Source organism: Chlamydomonas reinhardtii, chromosome 2, assembly GCF_000002595.2.
Source record: "Chlamydomonas reinhardtii strain CC-503 cw92 mt+ chromosome 2, whole genome shotgun sequence".
Classification (NCBI taxonomy): domain Eukaryota; kingdom Viridiplantae; phylum Chlorophyta; class Chlorophyceae; order Chlamydomonadales; family Chlamydomonadaceae; genus Chlamydomonas; species Chlamydomonas reinhardtii.
In genome coordinates, this window is record NC_057005.1 from 5,092,582 (window position 1) to 5,110,986 (window position 18,405).

Genomic DNA, 18,405 nt, shown 5'->3' on the forward strand with positions numbered 1-18,405 from the left:
TCAATCATCTGAGTTGGGGAGGGGGGAGGGGCGGGGGGCTTGCTGTGCTTCGTGGAGGGGGCAGAGCTTGGCGCACAGCAACATCGGGCAGAGCAATTTCGGGAAGTGAGGGGAAACGTCCCAGGAAGATACTAATATATTACAGCAGTCGCCTGGATGTATGGGGGGAGGCATTGACGGAAGGGGGGACTACGCGGCATGGGGGCCGTGTCGCTGATGGCGGGCTCTGATGTGTGGGGGCCACGGCATCCGTGCTGCGCGCGCGTCCTCTACCCACGCCGCTCCCCTCGCCACGCTGTGCACTTCCTCCGCACCACGTAACTGCGGCATACGCCCAAAATGGCACACCGCACACGCGCCGCCCTCCCCACTGACGCCAGGTGGCAAACCTGCCAGCAACCTACGCGTCTACGACCTAGCTGGACTGCTGCCGTCATTGGCCTCAACGCGCTGCTCTGCCGCGACGACGTGCACCCCACCAGCCCCAACCTCTCTGTCGGCGGCTGGACGCACACCACCGGCCCGCAGATACAAAGCATACGAACGTGAGTATTACTCCCGCACCTCATTCCATTGCTTCAAGGACTCGAAAGGCCGCAAGCACACACTGCTACACGAGCGGCCCGCGCGGTTCCTCGCGGCTGCCAAGCGCCATGCCCTCATATCGTCAGCACAAGCCCTCTCCCCGCCGCCACGACATTGCCACTCTGCCCGGCACTGCTACCGTGTCCGTAGGTAACTCTAGGTGGTACTACCCGACTCTATCCCTGTGTGCGTACATCAGGTGGTGCGTGACGATCTTTGCGTGCCTTCCTGCCTCGTAAACCCGTAGGCCCGGGCCGAGGTGACCCTTGTAAAGCCAACAATTGATAACGTCCCTACTTACCGTATTGTTCTCTACTCGTACCATCCTGTATCTGGGCTGCTGCCTTATGCCCTCAAAAACAGTAAGCACATAGACACGACACACCTTGCCCTGCCTTATCCTAACCTCGAAACTCGCCTGCACATACCATCTCCACCGCTCTCTTACTGCGTGTCCCAGGGCGAAGTAAAGCTACATGCTCACCATAAAGCCCACATGATGCCATACGGTACCGTAATGCATCAGACCGAAACTCTGTGCGCGCGCCGTTCCTGCTTTTCCCTGGCCTGCTGACTACCGTTAGCAGCGGTGCCGCAGTGCTCTGGATGGCTCGAATTTGTCGAAGCAAGAGCATGCTGACACACATAACAAAGAACTAACCCGCGTTCTCGGGTCTCAAGCTCCGCTGTTTCTCCACCGACACCCGGCCGCACCTCCTGCACTTGGGGTAGCGTAGGCTTGCTTGCTTCATGCCATTCAGCCTGTTTACCGTACTACTGAACGCAAAGTATCTATGGGCCATCGTATAGCCATCTCATCACATTTCCATATCTCAATACCGTCGCTTGCCTCCACGGCATTTGGCTCACGTGCTCCACCGCCCCCTCCCCCACTGCGCGCTGCCTCCCAGCCACGTGCACCGCACCCCTCATTCACCTACGTTGCCGCTGGAGTACGAAAGGGCGAGGCGCCATCCGCAGCCGCACCCCGCAGCTGCGCCACCAAACCGGCGAGCTCGCCCAGCAGCGCCCGTGCCTCCGTCACCCAATCATCATCCTGAGCCCAAGCCGCCACCGCCGCGCTGGCCTCATCATGGCCGCTGCCGTTGCTGGCGGCCGCAGCACCGGCTGCCGGTGCAGCAGCACGAACACCGGCACCGCTGGGCGCAACGTTGCTGCGGGAGGCAAAGCGTTCCAGGGGCGCCATCGGGCGCTCCAGGACGGCGCCCTTGGGCGGCAGGGGCGAGGGTGTGCGCGCCGCCGCATTGCCGGCCGCGGCCGGCGCCGCCGCAGGTGAGGTGGGCGGCGGGCCGGTGGGGGTGGCTGGCATAGCAAGGGCCAGGACGGGGTGTGGTGCCGGCACCGACGGCGTCGGCCGACCGCCGCCGGAGGTGGAGGCGCCGGCGGAGGAGGGCGGCAGGGGCAGGCAGGGCGACGCGGGGGGCGGCAGCCGGGAGGCCGTCTTGCTGGTGACCGGCGTCGCCGGCGTGTCCGCAGCCGCATTCTCACTGCAGGAAAGGAAAGGGGCCAAGCCGGGTCAAGCCAGGGGTCCTTGACACCGCAATCCTGATAGTACTGCAGAATCGGTATGTAAGGTACACAGCCGCGGCGCACCTGCTGGCGGAGGCGGCGCTGGCACCCAGGGAGTCCGGGTCAGCGGCGCCCGAGGCAGCGGGCGGCGCCATTAGCAGCAGGCCCTCCAGCCGGACCTGCAGCGACTGCAGCCGCCGAAGCACTCCTGCAGCGTCAGGTAGCGGCGCCGGCGGTGTACCCCCTAGGGCTGCCGGGGCCGGCGCACCCGCGCCAGCGTCTGTGGCGGTGCCTGTGCGGCCCTGCTTGAGCGCCGCCAGCTGGTTGATGAGCATGCTGTTCATCTGCCGCAGCTGCTCCACCTTGGCCTGAGGAGGACACAGTATAGTGTGTGGTTTAGGTTTGCATGACATGTCGCGCGCCCTTCTTACATGCAGGTGTGAATACGGTAACAGCTACAAGCAATGCAGAGCGGGCCTCACCTCAGCTTCCTGCGCGTCCTGCAGCCGCTTGCGCAGGTCGGAGCACTCGATGGTCTTCTCCGCTATGCGGCTCATCATGTCGTCACACTGCGCGGAGGACGGAGGCGGGGCCAGGAAGCTCAACTCGTTATTCCAGCCATCGCGACATGTAAAACCCCAACATGTAGCGTGCCAGTCCTTAATAAGCAAGGTAGGCAACCCGGCCCCTCACCTGCTGCCGGCGGTGCTCCAGCTGCGCCTCCAGTCGTGACACGCTATCGCCCGCGCCCGGCGTTAGTGCCAGCGGCGACGCCGCGGCCCGCGCCCCTGCACCACCGCCGCCGCCCGGCGTGCCCGGCGGCGTGCGCAGAAGCGTCGCCGCCCCTTGCTCCTGCTCTGTCTCTACCGCTGCAGCCGCCTCCCGCGCCAGCCTCTCCTGCTGCAGCTGCGCCGCGCGCTGCTCCGCCGCCTGGCGCGCCTCCCGCTCGCTGGCGGTGGCCAGCACCGCGTCCCGCAGCTCCGTTGCCAGCCCGGACAGCTGCGAGCGCAGTGCGGCGCCGTCGCGCGCCCCCGCCTCGCGCGCCGCGTCCCGCTCCGCCCGCACCGCCCTAAGCTGTGCGTTGGTGACGGCGGCGTCGCGCTGCAGGCCCTCCATGTCACCCAGCACCTCGTCCAGGGTGGCCGCCAGCTGCGGGAGCACACGTGGTGGGAGTGTGAATTTGAGGAAGCACGAGTGGGGAGCGCAAGTCCGTTTGCTTGCGCGTGGTACGGGCACACATAACGTACATTCGGTATACTGATTGCTTGCGCATGATGCACGCACGGTGCCGACCCTCTACCTTGTGCTTCCTATCGCATACAAACGGGCGCTGCCATGGTGGCGAGGGCCTGAGGAGAGCGATTGTAGCCAACCAAGCGCATGGGAAGCCAACCACGGAAGCCAACCCATGAAACAGCCCGGCGACACACCCACCCGTTCCGTCTCTGCCTGCAGCTCCTCAGCACGCCGTCTGTGCTCAGCCGCCTGTGCCAGGGCCTGCTCCGCCGTGCCACGCGCCTCAGCCAGCGCCGCCTCCACCACCGCCAGCCGCTGCGCCGCCGCTGCCTCCTGCTCTGCACTGCGGGCCGCCGCCGCCTGCAGCCGCTCCTCCATCTCGACACGGAGCTGCATATCGTACAGCGACAGCACCACAGCAGTGCCAGTAAGGGCAAGGCAATTCCCTCGCTCGCAAGGAATGGAGCTGACGAAGCAGGTGCGCTGCAGCCAGGTTTCCCTACCAACTGGATCGTCCGACATCTCCCCACCAAGTGCCAAGGACACCTATCCAGAACCCCAGCTGCTGGTCCCTAGCCAAGCCACACCTGCTGCGCAGCCTCGTGCGTTTTCTCCTGCTCAGCCGTTGCGGCCTCTGCCGCCGCCACCGCCTCTTGCAGCTGCTTGTACCGGGCGAGCAGGTCCTCACTGGCAGCCGTCACACGCAGTAACTCCGCTTCAAGCTGCGGCAAGAGGGCAATACAGCAATACTGTAAGGAGCTGGGGGGAGGGTGTCCGCCGAGCAACCAGGCGAGGGGGGTCATGCAAGAGCAGCAAGGTGGTGGTGGGGGGTCCCGTATGGCATGCAGGGAATACAGCAGATGCTGTGCTGCCAGGTTTGTTTGTGGTCAGGCATTCAGCGCTCTGTGTTACAGTGATATTGCAGCAGCTGGGGGCTGGCGTCTGGCCCAGTGCTGCCATTGGCCAGGCAACGATGCAACTATGGCGAGCTGTGCTGCTGGTGCACGCTTTGCTGCACACACGCGCTTTACAAGAAGGTGTTTGACGGCCTGCTCGGTGTGTCCATCGTCTGCACCGTCCCTTAAAGCACTGTCCTCGCACGATATGGCAAGTCAACTGCAGGTAGCCCGCGCCGAGGCGCGTGCCGTCTCTCAACACAACCCAACGGCTCAGTCAATGGAACAATCGAGTCTCCGCCCAAGCTGCACAGGCCCGTTTGTTCCGTTCAAGTGCGTGCGCTCATAAGGCTACAAGGAGGCGGCCTCAGCGTCACCAGGGCCCTCGGGCACACCGGGCAGTCCCGCCAGCCCCAGAGCTCGCTTGATCGGCTTTGCCAGTGAGAGCAGTGGCCCGAGCGCCGGGGGCTCCCCGGTCGCCATGCTACGTTGCACCTCCGTTGGAGGCACCGCGCTCAAGCCGGCGCCGCCAGTGTGGGGCGCAACAGCACCGATCGCGGCCTTCTGGGATAGCAGCGGCCCGCCCGCCGGGGCGGCACGGTAGGCGACGGCGTTGTGCCGTTGGAATGAATGCTGGTGGTGGTCGTTAGTGTTCGGAGCGCCCGGTTCGAGGTGGTGGGTTTGAGTCGCGCCGAAGCCGGGGACAGGCGCGGCAACGGCGGGTGGGGATGCGTCGTTTGCGGCTTGCAGTGCGCGGCGGTGCAGGTGTGCCAGGTCAGGACACGTAGCCTGGCGGCGCACGGCGCGGTGGGGGCTGGGCGTGGGTGGCAGCAGCGGCAGCAGCTGGCGCAGCAGCAAGTCCTGCTGCTCCGGCGAGCTGCGCGGAAGGCAGCTCAGCACCGCACGGGCGGATGCGGCTGCCGCGGCTGTGGCTGACACAGTGCCGGCATCAGCGCCAGCGGCGGCGGCATGGTGCGACATGGGGGCACACAGCGCGGTGGCGAAGGGGCTTGAGGCCACCTGTGTGTTTGCGTGCGTGCATCCCAAGGTGCATCCCAGGGCACGTGTTCGATACCGCCCATGCAACCGTGTGCCCTTCGGGCGTTGATCTACGGTCCTCGGGAAGCCACCGCCTCCACGACCACGGATGCTTCTGCGCTTGACCCCGGCCTGATCTCTCCCTTCCGCCCAGTACTGCCACGGCGCGCTGCCCTCAGGTTCCAGCCCCCGACGCCCAGGTCCCGCCCCACGGTCCCGCCTTGCTGCGCCTCCCCCTCTGCCCTTCCCATTTCTTCTGGCCAACCCATCCACCCACCCTCCCACCCACCCACCTCCTCCAGCTCGGCCTGCTTGGCGCTGAGGTCCGCCTCCAGACCGCTGTTGGCGACACTGCTGGCCTGCACAGTCCCGGAAGTGCGGCAGGCAACACGGTGGAGAGGGCACACATGCAGGTGTGAGGCAAGCTGAAGGCGAGGGCGTGGACATGGGGCCAGTGTTTCTTGCACCGCGGGCAGTATCCAAATTTAGTACTCTTTGCCGCCTTGCCTATTGAAGTCCCTTGCAAGTCTGCACACCTTGAGCTGCGCTCGTAGCTCCGCCAGTTTGCCGCTGGCAGCCGTGAAGCGATCCGACAGCGCCTCGCGCTGCGCCACCGCCTCCGCCCGCTCCGCCTCCGCCGCCTCCAGCCGCGCAGCCAGCGCGTCTCGCTCGCCCCGCACAGCGTCAGCCCTGAGCGGCACGAGACCCAGCCCAGCATTACATGAGTGGCATGGCACAATATTAGTGCTGCAACGACCACGGTATAATGAGCAAACACAGCGCATGCTACCAAAGGATGACTCACCTCTGCGCCGCCTCCGCCGCCCCGTCCGCGGCCGCCTGCAGCGCGCGCCGCAGCTCCGCAGCCTCCGCCTCCAGCGCCAGCCTCTCCTCCTCGGCCGCCTCCGCCGCCTCGGCAGCAGCCACGTCAGCCGCCGCCATGGCCTGGGTATGACAGAGCGTGGGCACAACGAAAGTACAGCTAAGCACACGCCGAGCTCTCCGACCTCATTCCATGCCGCCGTCTGCGCTCTTCGTTCTGCTGACATAAAACCCGGCCCACCTGCCTGGCCCCCGCTCACCTCCAGCTGCCGCCGCAGCTCCTCCAGCTGAGCCTCAGCCGTCGCAGCACCGCCTGCCAGGCCCAACTCCACGGCCGCCGCCTCATCACTCGGAGCCTTGCCTTCAGCGGCGTCCCTGCCACCCGACCCGTCGCCACTGCTCCTAGATGCAGCCGCCGTGGCAGCAGCCACCTCCGCCTCAACTGCCGCAGCCGCTGCAGAAACAGCTGCGACCGCCGCCGCGGCAGCAGCCGCCGCCACCTCCTCTGAAGCGTCGGCCACGCCGATGCTGGAGGCGGCACCGCCAAAGCTGTGGCGGCTGCAGCGGCGGGTGGCAGCGACGCTGCGGCTGGCGCGGCGGCTGGCGCTGATGGTGAGGTGGTGGCAGGCGGCAGCGGTCAGGCGGCCCACACCGCGGCTGTAGTCATCCAGTTCCTGCGGCACGAGATAATGTTAAGCAAATGTCATGGTGGCATGTGATAGCGAGGCAGAAATGAGCAAGCGACCCACAGCGAATCCCAATCAGGAGGCTGGCCGCCGCAGCCCCAACATGCGCCTGCGGCAATGCAGTCGACAACGCAAACTTGCTTTTTGCCCCGCACTCTACCTCCGCCTAAATCCTGGACCTCGCACCTGCTTATAGCGCTCACTGGCTGCGCGCAGCTCCATCGCCTCTGCCTCCGCCGCCTCCTGCCCGTCCCGCAGCCCGGCCGCCAGCGCCGCCAGCGTGGCAAGTCCCTCCAGCCCCACCTCCACCTCCGCCTGGCACGCAAGGACCCGCAACAAGAGTTTAGAGCAAGAAGAGCTAGGTTAGCCGCATCATAAAAATTGGGCTTGAGCCATGGCAAGGGCGAGCGCGGAGCCAGCTGCTGCCTCTGAGCACGCACTCACCCGCGACACGCGGCGCCAGGAGGTGGCAGGCGACCTGCTCTCGGTGCCCCCATCGCTCCGCGCGCCCTCGGCGGGCTGTGACGACGCAGCCAAAGTAATAGAACTAGCGGCAGCTGCTGCAGGCGATACCAATGTTGCGGCGGCGCCGTGCGGCGGCTGTTCGCCCTGGTTGACACCGTCCGCTGCTTGCTCCTCCACATGCGCCTCCGGCACACCCGTACCGCCGAATTTGACTGCCCGCCGCTGCTGTTGCTGCTGGCGGCGACGCGCGCTGGGGCCGGACTGGTCCCGCTGCGGTGTGCACTCGGCGCTGCTGCTGCTGCCGTCGGCACTGTTGCAGGCCGGCAGCAGCCAGTGGCCCTTGCCAGGTGTGGCCGCACCTCGGGCCGCTGGTGTGACGGCCGCGGTGCACCGGGTGGCTTGCTCCACAGCTTGGGCGAAGGCGCTCAGCTGCAAACAGCACGAAAGTAATAAGAGAAACGCTATTTGGAAGTGCTTGCGTGAAGGACATCCTACACCGCGAAAGAGTCGACAGGGGGCATGTCCATTGCGCTCCAGCAGTACGTCCGTGCCGCCAAACCCAGCGCTGACGCACCTGCGCGTCAGCCTCTGCCAGCTGCGCCGCCAGCATTGACTTGTCTGATGCTGCCACCGTCGCGTCCACCTCCGCGCGTGACAGGCGCTCCAGGAGTGTCGATATGCCTAGCCCAACCTGCTGCAGCTGCACCTCCCACACGGCCACCAGAGCCTGCTGCTCCAGCTGCGGCTGTAGCGGCGGCGACGCCGCGCCGCATGAGGCCGGCGGCAGGTACGGTGCCAGCTGGTCCACGCAGACCTGGGGGATTGGAAGAGGGAACGGCATCGGCATAAGCTCAGGCGGACTCAGCGACAAGTTGAGACGATGTGGCGAGGACAGCTGATGTTCACAAGTGCAACGGCCAACGGGCATCGCCGGCAGTCTCGGTAATACTGGTAGCGACAGAAGGCTGGCTGCCCTAGAGCATAAGGATGAACAAGGGCTGCACTGCCGCGTCACTGCTCGCACAGCGCGAGGATCACAATGGACTGGCCTAGGAGAAACTGAAGTGCAGTCGCAAAGGACTTGCAACTACTACGGCACACGCGCAGCAATGTGCTGGGGAGATAGGCAGGCAACGGGATGGCGCGCATGCGCGTTACAACACCATAGTCGCAACGCGTATGCGCGCCAACGTCTGCCTGCCATTGGGCCGCCTGCCCATACTCCCCAGCAAAAGATTTGTGCTAATCTATCAAGCTGCACAGTATGCACTTCGGTGCGGTACATTCATACACAATGAAGCACACACCCATCCGTTCAGCCATGCAAAAAGATGTACAAACTCAGGTGAACAATACCGTGGGTAATGCCGTGAGGCTCAGCAAATGCGCGCGACGACAAGGTATGTTTCAGTCCCGCACACACGCAGAAATTGTGCAAGTTCCCATCACAGCTCAGACTGCACACCCGATGCCGGCATCTCGAGTGGCGCGACAGTTGCGCGGCCGCGGTCCCGGCCACGGTGCTGCGCTGCGCTCGGCGTCTTGGCCGCCGGAGACAGCACCAGCCGACAGCGCGCGTCCGTGTCTGGTGACGCATTGACACCGCCATGGCCAAGGGCCCTATCCCGCACCGCAACCGCATCCCCTATCACCAACCGCTGATCACCAGCGCCGTCGCCAGCAGCTGGCGCTGCGGGAGCAGCCACGACTCGGGCCTTGCCGGTCCGGCTGGGCGTCTCAGCATCGGCATCGCGGCCGCGTGACGGCGCCTGCGGCGGGCTGCCGGCTGCCACCACCGCCGCTAGGGCGCGGCTGAACAGCGCCGCCACTGTGTCAGGGTCGGCAGCTGCAGCAGCCAGCCAGGCAGCCGGGCCCTGCGGGTGGTCCTCCTCGAGCTCCACGCCCTCACTACCCCACGATGGCCCACCACGCAGGTGCGCACTACACTCCGCCTCGAGCCCTGGCAGGCACATGCCCCCGCTGTCCGCTATCGTGCCAACAGCAACCCGGCCTCCCTCCGCCCCACCCATGGCAGCACTTGGGCTGCAGCCAGACCCCACCGACCCAGCGCGCGACACCGCACGTGACGCAGCCCCGCGCGAAGCCGCCCCAGGTGACGCAGCCGCGCTACCGCTTGCACTAGAACTGATGCTACCCACCCGAAGCGCTCCCGCCTGCACGTCCAGAGCCCGTAGCAGGGCAGCCATCTCACTCGCCGCCGCGCGGCCGCGCTCCTCAGCAGAGTCTAGCCGCGCAGCCAGCTCCGCCACACGGGCAGCCTCTGCCTCGCGTGCCGCGGCCAGCGCCGCCTCCGCGGCCTGCCGCTTGCTCTCCGCAGCCTGCGCCACCGGTCCATTCGTCAAGGAATCGGGAAGAGGCAAAGTAAGATGCAAAACACCTGAGCAGCACGCAAGGACCACCGGCTGCGGTACCGAAGCTCTTGTACATGCATGCAACTGCCAACCCACCTTGATCCTCTCATCCAGGCCCGCCTCGGCGACGGTGCGCGCCTTCTGCAGCGCCGCCAGCTGCTCCCGCAGCGATACCAGCTCGCCGCCAACACGTGCCTCCGCCTCGGATTCCGCCACAGCCCGCCGCTGGTCCGCCGCCGCGGCGGCCGCTACCGCCTCCGCCACCATGGCCTCAAGCTCACCTATGCGCCGCCGGTGCTCAGCCTCCGCCCCCGCTGCGGCGGCCTCCGCCGCCTCCAGCGCTGCGTCCAGCTGCGCCTGCAGCCCCGCCAGTTGCTTACCAGCCGCCTCCGCTGCGGCCTGGTGCACGTCAGCCGTCAGCTCCGCCTCCGCAAGCCGCCGGAATAACGCGTTCGCTTCCGCGGCGCGCTGCTGCTGCTCCTCCTCCACGTCGTCCAGTGTCGTCTGAAAATCAATGAGCTGCGCCTTCAGCGCCGTCAGCTCAGTCGCTGTCTGCATGCCGCGCTCCTCGGCCGCCGCAGCACTTGCGCGCAGCCCCTCTGCCTCAGCACGGGCCTGCTCGCACTGCTCCGCTGCCTTCAACGCGGCCGCCTCGCTCGCCACCAGCTTGGCCTGCAGCTCCGCGAGCCTTGCCACATGCGACTCGCTTTCGGCCTCAACGGCGGCTGCCGCCGCCACGGCGGTTTCCAGCTGTGCACGCACGGCGACCAGCTCGGCACGGAGCGCCTCGGCGGCGGCCTCAGCCTCGTCCCGCGCGGCCTCACGCTGGTCCTGGTCCTCCTCCGCAGCCGCCAGCACTTTCTCTAGCTTGGCCAACTGCTGCAGCCGCTGCACGTCCTCCTGCTGGAGCCGGGCAGCCTCGGCCTGGGCCGCGGCTGCAGCTGCTTGGGCCGCCGCGAGCTCGGCAGCGGGGGCCCTCGCCGCGGCCGACAGCTGCGCCTGGAGCTCCTTCACCTGCTCCTGCAGCCGCTGCTGCTCGGAGCGTGCGGCACACGCCTGCGCGGGACAGGGGCGGTGCGGCCGGGGTGGGTCTGAGGTTCCGCGATGGGCTACTTTGGGAGACGGTGCATGTCTTTCACGTGTTGGTTTACAGTTGCATGGTCTTGGTGCACACCAATCGCCCTACTGTGGTGCCTTGACTATGAATGCTAGCGAAGCTATCAGCCGACTTTACTGGCTGCAGAAAGCATCTAATGCACCCACTCCTCTCCTATGCGCTCGCGTAGATTGCGTCCAGGTCACGTATCGCAAACGCATTGCTACTACCCATTCCTGCTACCGTACTTGCATACGTGACGCCGCATAGCGCACACCAAATTAATCTTGCGCCAGCTGAATCAGCCACCCGAATAGAATTGTTGCATCGAGTACCACCAGGAAAATGCCAAACACTACTGCCATACCGGGCTAGCTACGAGCGCCCACGTGTCTCATGCAGGCCCACTCTGGTCGTCACCCTTGTTGCCGTCGCCGGCCGCGCCCACCTGCTGTTCTGCCGCCTCCGCCTGCGCCTCGGCCGCGTGGGATCTGGACAGCAACTCCGCCACCTACAGCACCAGCAACCGAGCGCCAGATCAGCAGAAGCAGAGTACAAGGAAGCATTGAAGCCAAGCGTATGGACCCCGCATCCTGCAACGCACCTGCGAGACGTTTGTTGACAGCGTCTCCACGAAGACCTGCGAAGCCGCGCATACGGGATCCACGGCGTTGTTTCACGCTAAATCCCATACCAAGGTAGGTGCAGCGTGCTCTTGCGGGCGGACTGTCCCGTCTATATACTTTCGCATGCGTAGTGAGGTAGTGTCTGCGACACACGCGTCATGCACAACGTCGCGATACTATGGCGAAGCCCGCACCCGCCTCGTCTGGATACATCACCGCGTGTGCCAGCTTACCTTGGCCTCGTGCGCAGTGCTGGCCATCTCCTTGGTCTCAATCAGTCTCTGCCGCTCAATCTTCTGCAGCGCGGAGGTCAAGTCGGCAACATGCGCCGCCAGTGCGTCCCGCTCCGCCATAGCAGTTGCCACGGCCGCCTCTGCAGCAAGGAGGTCTGCCGCGCCAGCATCGCAGCGCGCAGTGAGCTCGCCGACACGCGTTGTCAGCTCGCCCACCTGTGCCTGCAAGCTGTCGCGCTGCGAGGACAGCGCGGCAAGGGCGGCCTTGTCGGCGCCGGCTTGGACCAGCTGGATCTGCAGAGGTGCACCGAGGACAGATAGCAGAAGTTTGGACTAGAAGAACATGGCAGCAACAGTGCGAATAGTGCACACGTGTATGGGTGCGAATTGCCAAAACGCCTGGCTGTGAGCCGCCGTGACCAAGCTGTGCCTGAACTGCAAGGCGTGACTTGTACCTGCAGTGCCGCGGAGTGCTCCACCTCAAGCGCCAGCCGCGCCGCAAGATCACCCGCCGCGGCGTCCAGAGCCGCCAGCTGGCCTTGTAGCTGAGAGAACGTGTGCGAGGCGTTGCCGCACAGCGCCTTCAGGGCGCCACTCATGCCCACCTGGTGGCACAGCAGATCCCTGTCCAGTATGTTGAACAGCTGGTTGGCGGCCTCCAGCTCATCCTGTAGCATGCGGTTGTAATTGCATGTGGGGCACAACTCGAGACCAGGTCCAAATGTGAAAGAAACGGGCGTAGAGGAGCGTGTGATGCGAATGGTTGATGGGGGTAGCAAGCCCGGTTGGGCAGGCAGGCAGGCAGCGGCTCACCTGAGCGTACATATGCGCCACGCGCTCCGACTGGCGCTCGGCCGACGCGCTGGCTAGCTCGCCACGCGCGCGCTTCAACTCCTCCTGTATTGCGGTCAGCGGTAAGAAGGTGTTGGCGAAAGTGCGCTGCTGCATGGACGAATACAAGGCAGTGTTGCGGTAAACGCTGCGTTTGCAACGACAGCGTTTAAGGCCTTGGTTAAACGCAACACTGATACAAGCTTTTGTGCTCCGTAGCACGAAGACTGCCTCACCTGCAGCTGCATAACTTGTTCGACGAGCTGGTCTTGGCCGGTCTGCAGAGTGTACCAACCCGGATCCGGTCAAGCGGTCGCCATCCTTTGACGCAGCAAGCGCACGTGCCGAGGCAATGCACAAGCAGCATCAGCAGCCACGATCAGCAGCGTGTTTAACGCTCTCTTTGCTCACCTGAGCCTGCTCGACTGCCTGCTCGACGCGCTGCTCCACATCATCCTGCCAAGCGAAAGAAAAGGCCATGGCTGTCAACCATGGCATCAAATGACTTCACGCCGCGACGCCACGACCAGCACTGCAGAATCAAGACTATGGCTAGCCCGCACCCACCTGGAGCTCTGACAGGCGCTTCTCTAGGGCCGCCTTTTCCGTCTGCGCGGCTGCAGCGGCAAGCGCTGCAGCCGCCTCGACCTCCTTGCACTTAGCTGCCAGCCCGTCTGCGTGCGCCTGGAGTTCCTCGGCCTGCACCCTAGCCGCCGCCAGGTCCTGCTCCGCCTGCATGGGGAGACGCAAGGGGCCGGCGGCGGCGTCAGGGGAGATGCCGTGCTAAGCTCTGCCCGCTAGCCCCACTCGCTCCTCGCAAATGACGGCGCTTTCAAAATGAATGATCACAGTGCGCTATAAATATATGAATAGTAACAATGTCGTGAGGCGTCATGACGATTGGGGCGAGGGGTTCGCAGGCTGCAGCGCGTCGCCAGCGTGCTGAGGCTCGAACAGAGCTGACAGTGTGGTATCGAAAGTGCCGTACACGCCACGCAGCACGTGCGCCAAACGATCCACCTGTGCTCCCTTCGCCATCAGCTTCTTCCGCGCCGTTTCAGCGGCCGCGCGCGCGGCTGCCGCGTCCTTCTGCGCACCCTCCAGCTCATCACGTGCAGCGGCAGCCGCCTTTTCTGCCGCCTCTGCCTGCGACCTAGCTTGCTGCAGATTCGCCTTTGCCTCCTCAGCCTGCTGCCGAACCTCCTCTAGCTCCTGCTTCACTGACGCCGCCTGTTCCTTTGCCAGCATCAGCTCCTGCTGTGCTGCGATGAGCTCCGCTGACGCCGCCTCGGACACGGCAGAGCGCGCCACGTCGGCCTGCGCATGAGCGGCCGCCAACTCAGCACGTGCGCAGCTGACCACGGTGCGCGCTGCGAGCGCCTCCCGACGTGCCTCGTCTGCCTCGGCCTGCAGCGCCGACAGCTGCGCAGTGGCTGCCACTGCCGCAGCCTCCTGGGCGGAAGCGGCAGTGGCAGCAGCGGCCTGGAGGTCGAACGTGCTGGCCTGCAACTGATGGAGCTGGGCCTCCACCTCGGCAGCTCGGCTGCTGGCCGCCGCTGCCGCCTGCTCCAGCGCCGCTGCCTTGGCATCTGCGGCTGCAGTTGCCTCGGCAATTCTGCTATCGGCAGCCTCCAAGTGCTGCTGCAGGAGGGTGACGTGCTCATTGGCCTTTGCATGTCCTGCGGCAGCTGTGGCTGCCTCCTCACGCACAGCACTAACCTCGGCCTCGAGCTGTGCGACCTTATCCTGCGCCGCCGCCAGCTGCTGCACCGCCGCCGCCAGCTGCTGCGTTGCCGCCGCCTGCTCCAGCTCCGAAGCGGCAGAGGCCTTAGCCTGCGCCGCTGCAGCTTCTTGTTGCACGTCCGCCAGCTGCTGCTCTGCCGCCGCCGATGGAGTCTCCAGCTCACCAGCCTTCGCCTGAGCCGTTCCGCTGCGAGACTCCTCGAGCATCGCCTTGAGCTCTGCCGTATGGTTGCGGGTAGATTGGAGCTCGGTCTCGAGCTCTGAGGCCTTGCCACGAGCCGCAGCCAGCTCCCCCTCCAGCTCGACCTCGCGCGCTCTGGCCTGCTCCACGCTCGCGCGCACGGCCGCAGCGGTGGCATCGGCGTCTGCAGCTTGCGTACGGAGGGCCTCGGTTTCCGCCTCCAGCTCGCCCACACGGTCGCGCAGCTCGGCTGTCACGGCGTACCGGGAAGCGTCCAGGCTAGCGCCCTGCGCCTCCAGCTCGGCCACACGCAAACGCATCGCCTCTAGCTCTGCGGCGCGGGCCTCCAGCTGCGACACACGGCCGCTCAGCACCTCCAGCGCCGCCTCCTTCTCCTGGCGGCCTTGCTGTGCGTCCTGCAGGTTGGTGCCCAGCTCCGCCAGGCGCGCCTTGGCCTCCTGAAACACAATAAACAAGCAGTCCTAAGATTGAGCAAAAGAGATCATGGACAAGCGCAACATACACTGCCCTGGACCTTTCACAGAACAGAGGGCAGCATGTATGCCTCGTGCCCCACCTGCAGCTCGGTTGTTGCGGAGGCCAAGCTGCAGCGCAACTCCTGCTCACTGGCTGCCAAAACAGCCTGCTCCTGGGCCGCCGCCTCGGCCGCCTCGGCACGCGCCGCCGCCACCTCTGCCAGCTGGGCGGCCTGCTCTGCAGCGGCCGCGTCCCGCACCGCTGCTGCCTTAGTGGCAGCCAACTCCTCCTCCAGTTTCTGCAATTGGTCCTGGGCAACCACCAGCTCAGCCTGTCGTGCCTCCGCCTGTTCTCCGGCTGCCGCCACCTCCGATTGCGCCTGTGCCAGCTCAGCCCGCAGCGCCGCCACCTCCTCCCTCAGCGCGCTGAGCTCAGTCTGAGCGGCTGCAACATCGCCTCGAAGCGTGCCAATCTCGTCGCGCGCGTCCTCGGCTGCCGCACGTGCGTCACTGAGATCTGCGACTGCCGCGTCCCGCTCACCGCACACGGTCGCCAGTTGGCTGCGCAGGTCCGCCGCACCAGCACGCAGGCGGCTGACGTCAGCGCGCAGGGCGGCGCACTCAGCCTCAACTGAGGCCAGCTTCGAGCCCTGCTCCTCCGCCTCAGCCTGAGCGGCGGCAGCTGCGGCTGACGACGAGGCAGCGGCGGCGCGAGCGGTGGCTAGTTCGCCATCGCGCGCAGCCAGGGTAGCGCACATGCTGCTGGTCTTGGTCGCGGCATCAACAGCGTCAGCCTTCAGCTGCTCCACCTTTAACTGGACCGATGACCTGCGTCGGTTGCAGCGAGCACACGTGAGCCGTGACCGCGGCATGCGCAAGAAGGTGCACACAGGCCTACAGTGTGCATTGACTAGGTGCCGCGAAGTGCGCCGTGCACTCACAGTTCGTGGTCACGCAGCTCCAGCTGCTCACTGAGGGTGGTGACCTGCTTGCGCAACGCCTCGCCCTCCTCCTCCAGCCGGGTGGCCTCGCCGCGCGCTTGCTGCAGCAGCTCCGGCAAGAAGGGCTCGGCCTACAAGGGCATCAGCAGCGTGGCGTCAGGTTTTACCCCAACCTGGCTTCCAGGGCAACTCCTATACGGCGCTCAAGTATACTGAAGCAGGACCCACACGCTACTTGCCTGGTTCTCTGGTCCCACCTCATGTCTTGAAATGGAGGTGACCTCGCTGTCGACGGGCTCGTCACCTGCAGCATGGGCAGCGCGCGGTTCAGTAATTGTATCTACTCAGTCACTACAAACACTCAGATTGCACCAAATCACGTCAAATCGCGCACGCTATGCTCACCAGTAGGCGAGCCAAACGCAAAAGAGCTGTTCGTGCCGTCATTGGGTGCAACCGCCGTCTTGGCAACGGCGGCCAGTGCCGCCACCGACGCAGGCGCGGCGCCAAAGCCAGGGAAACGGGGCGTCGGAAGCGGCGTCGACAGTAGCCCGCGGGAGCCGGTGACGCGAGTTCCAACCGTATAGGGAGTAGCTGCCATGGTCGTGCTAGCGTGGAAAGCACCGGTCATGGGCGTGGCTGGCGCGGCAGCGGTGGCCACGACGCCGGCCGGGATCTCGATGCCCGCGCGCCGCAGCGCCCGCGTGGTGCGGCGCAGCGACTGCTCCAACAGAGCTCGCTGCGACTCCTTGGCTTGCAGTTGCTCCCTGCAAAGAGGTTCGGTGCCGAGTGTGTGTGTGTGTGTTAGTGTATCAGCAGGGAGCGGGAGCATCCCGGACCTCAACCTGCTCCCTCCGATGCAAGGCCCCTCCAACAACCCCCACTCACTGAAGCGTTCTGAGTTGCCCATCGCGCTCCTCCAGAATTGCATCGAATCCCTGGATTCGCTTATCCTGGTCCTTGATATGGGCATCCCGCTGGGTCTGCCGGGGCCGGGCGGAAGGGGGGAAGGGCCGCGTTTTCAGGGGTCGAGAGGGACCTGTGTGGGCGCCGTCGCGAGCGCCTGCTCTCCCTGGTGCATTTGATGCATACGATTGGTATGCACCGTGAACGTCATGCATGCTATCCTGTAATGACAAGGAGCTTGTTTGGTGCGGCGCGATCCCATTGTGCAGCGTCACCGCGCCCCAAACCAATGCGGGTTTCAGCCAAGACATGCATATATCCTCATCTCACTAGAGTAGCTTGGGCGTCTGCAAACTCGGCCTTGGCAGTCTCCAATTCACGGTTCAAGACGGCAACTCGCGCCTCCGCCTCAGCCTCAAGCTCTTCAATTTCCTTCTCATCGCGCCGTGGATTCCTTATGTACCGAATTAGGGCCGCCCCCGCGAGGAGGAGCCAGAGGAGAGCTAGAAACTCCATTTGCACCTGTTCTGTATTCCCCTAACACATGGCTATATAGACTCTCAAATCCTTTCACGAAATGCTACTGCTAGCAAGCAAGAACACGGTGCTATCATCCTGTGACCTCCCCTAAATTCGAACCGATGTCACCAGCTGTCGTGGCAATCGAACGTTGCCGGTGACGTAGGCGACGCCACTAGTCTATTGGGGGGGTGTTCTTGCGCATACTGTTATGCAGTACGCGCCCATTCGTGGCTAGCAGCCACACTCGCTTGGTCAACGACAGCCTCCTCCAGCCTCCGCTGGTTGACAACCTCGCTGCGTAACTTCGCCCCCCATTTCGCCTTCCTTTCCGACCGTGACGCCACCATCTTCCTTGCTGCTGCTTCCCCCCAGGTAAAATCAGCAGCCGTCAGCACCGAGCATACTCGAGCATCAATCGAGCAAGGTGCAGGCGGTGTAGGCACCGGTGATCTCCGTATATGTCTGACACCGTACACGCGACGCCAACCACCGCCTGTCACATGAACCGTTACAAAAGCCACCGGAATGTATTGCGACAACCGCTACTCCAGCACATGCTCCAGCGCCTTCTCCCTCTTGAAGGAGAGGGAAGGAGTACGTGGCTAACTTTGCGCACTTGTTGCACGGGAAACGGAACAGCACGGTCTTCTTGAAGGTGTTCAAAACGTTGTCCCAGGACTGGAGGCACGGCGTCACCTTCCCGACGGGCAGCTCCTGCTCGCAGCCCTTGCAGGTCAGGGTGAACTTCCCCAGGTTTGGCCGCCCGTCAATGATCCGCTTCATGCGGCCTGTGGTAGTGGCAGTGGTCGGGAGTAGCGGACAGTGGTTGGGGTTACACACATTAGCAGTTGTGATGTTTAAGCCCCAACCACCCCGGAGCGACACTCACCCAGAGCCATCGCCGCAATGGACTTGGCCCAAACGAGGCGCCCCCATCGCAGCTCGCCCACCCCTATGCCGCTGCTGCCGCAAATGCCAACACAGTCTAGGCCCTGTTGGGACTTTCCGCTGCCTAGGCTTCTTGGGCCTTGGTGCACGGCGCGCACAATCGCGCACAGACTCGCACCGCAGCTAGCCGCAGCCATCTGCTGTGCAGCGCTTTTGCCTTTTCCAAGTGTGCCAAGTCTCCCTGATGTGACAGCCTTGCCCTGTCCTACCGGTGGGCTGCGTGGCTCAGGGAAGGCGTATCTCGTTACTATTGGATGAGCAAGGGGGGGCGG

At 64.9% G+C, this 18,405-nt stretch overlaps 2 protein-coding genes across 2 annotated transcripts; both read right to left on the minus strand.

Annotated features, from left to right (window-relative positions):
• Positions 1-127: 127 nt before the first annotated feature.
• Positions 128-8,294, minus strand: CHLRE_02g104950v5 (uncharacterized protein). The gene is made up of 13 exons (XM_043059786.1): positions 7,833-8,294; positions 7,238-7,687; positions 6,980-7,108; positions 6,368-6,781; positions 6,091-6,230; positions 5,822-5,975; positions 5,579-5,644; positions 3,939-4,073; positions 3,550-3,741; positions 2,809-3,264; positions 2,598-2,684; positions 2,200-2,483; positions 128-2,093 (listed from the first exon to the last, which is right to left on the minus strand). The coding sequence occupies exons 1-13, from the start codon at positions 8,097-8,099 to the stop codon at positions 1,523-1,525; spliced, it is 3,345 nt and encodes a 1,114-aa protein (XP_042927420.1). The 5' UTR covers positions 8,100-8,294; the 3' UTR covers positions 128-1,522.
• A 106-nt stretch (positions 8,295-8,400) lies between these two features.
• Positions 8,401-17,324, minus strand: CHLRE_02g104951v5 (uncharacterized protein). Its single transcript, XM_043059787.1, has 17 exons — positions 16,994-17,324; positions 16,646-16,740; positions 16,163-16,524; positions 15,997-16,061; positions 15,758-15,888; positions 14,918-15,644; positions 13,437-14,798; positions 12,984-13,148; positions 12,828-12,872; positions 12,653-12,694; positions 12,399-12,482; positions 12,041-12,253; positions 11,586-11,879; positions 11,331-11,366; positions 11,175-11,237; positions 9,727-10,686; positions 8,401-9,597 (listed from the first exon to the last, which is right to left on the minus strand). The coding sequence occupies exons 1-17, from the start codon at positions 17,177-17,179 to the stop codon at positions 8,704-8,706; spliced, it is 5,724 nt and encodes a 1,907-aa protein (XP_042927421.1). The 5' UTR covers positions 17,180-17,324; the 3' UTR covers positions 8,401-8,703.
• Between the last annotated feature and the right edge of the window lie 1,081 nt (positions 17,325-18,405).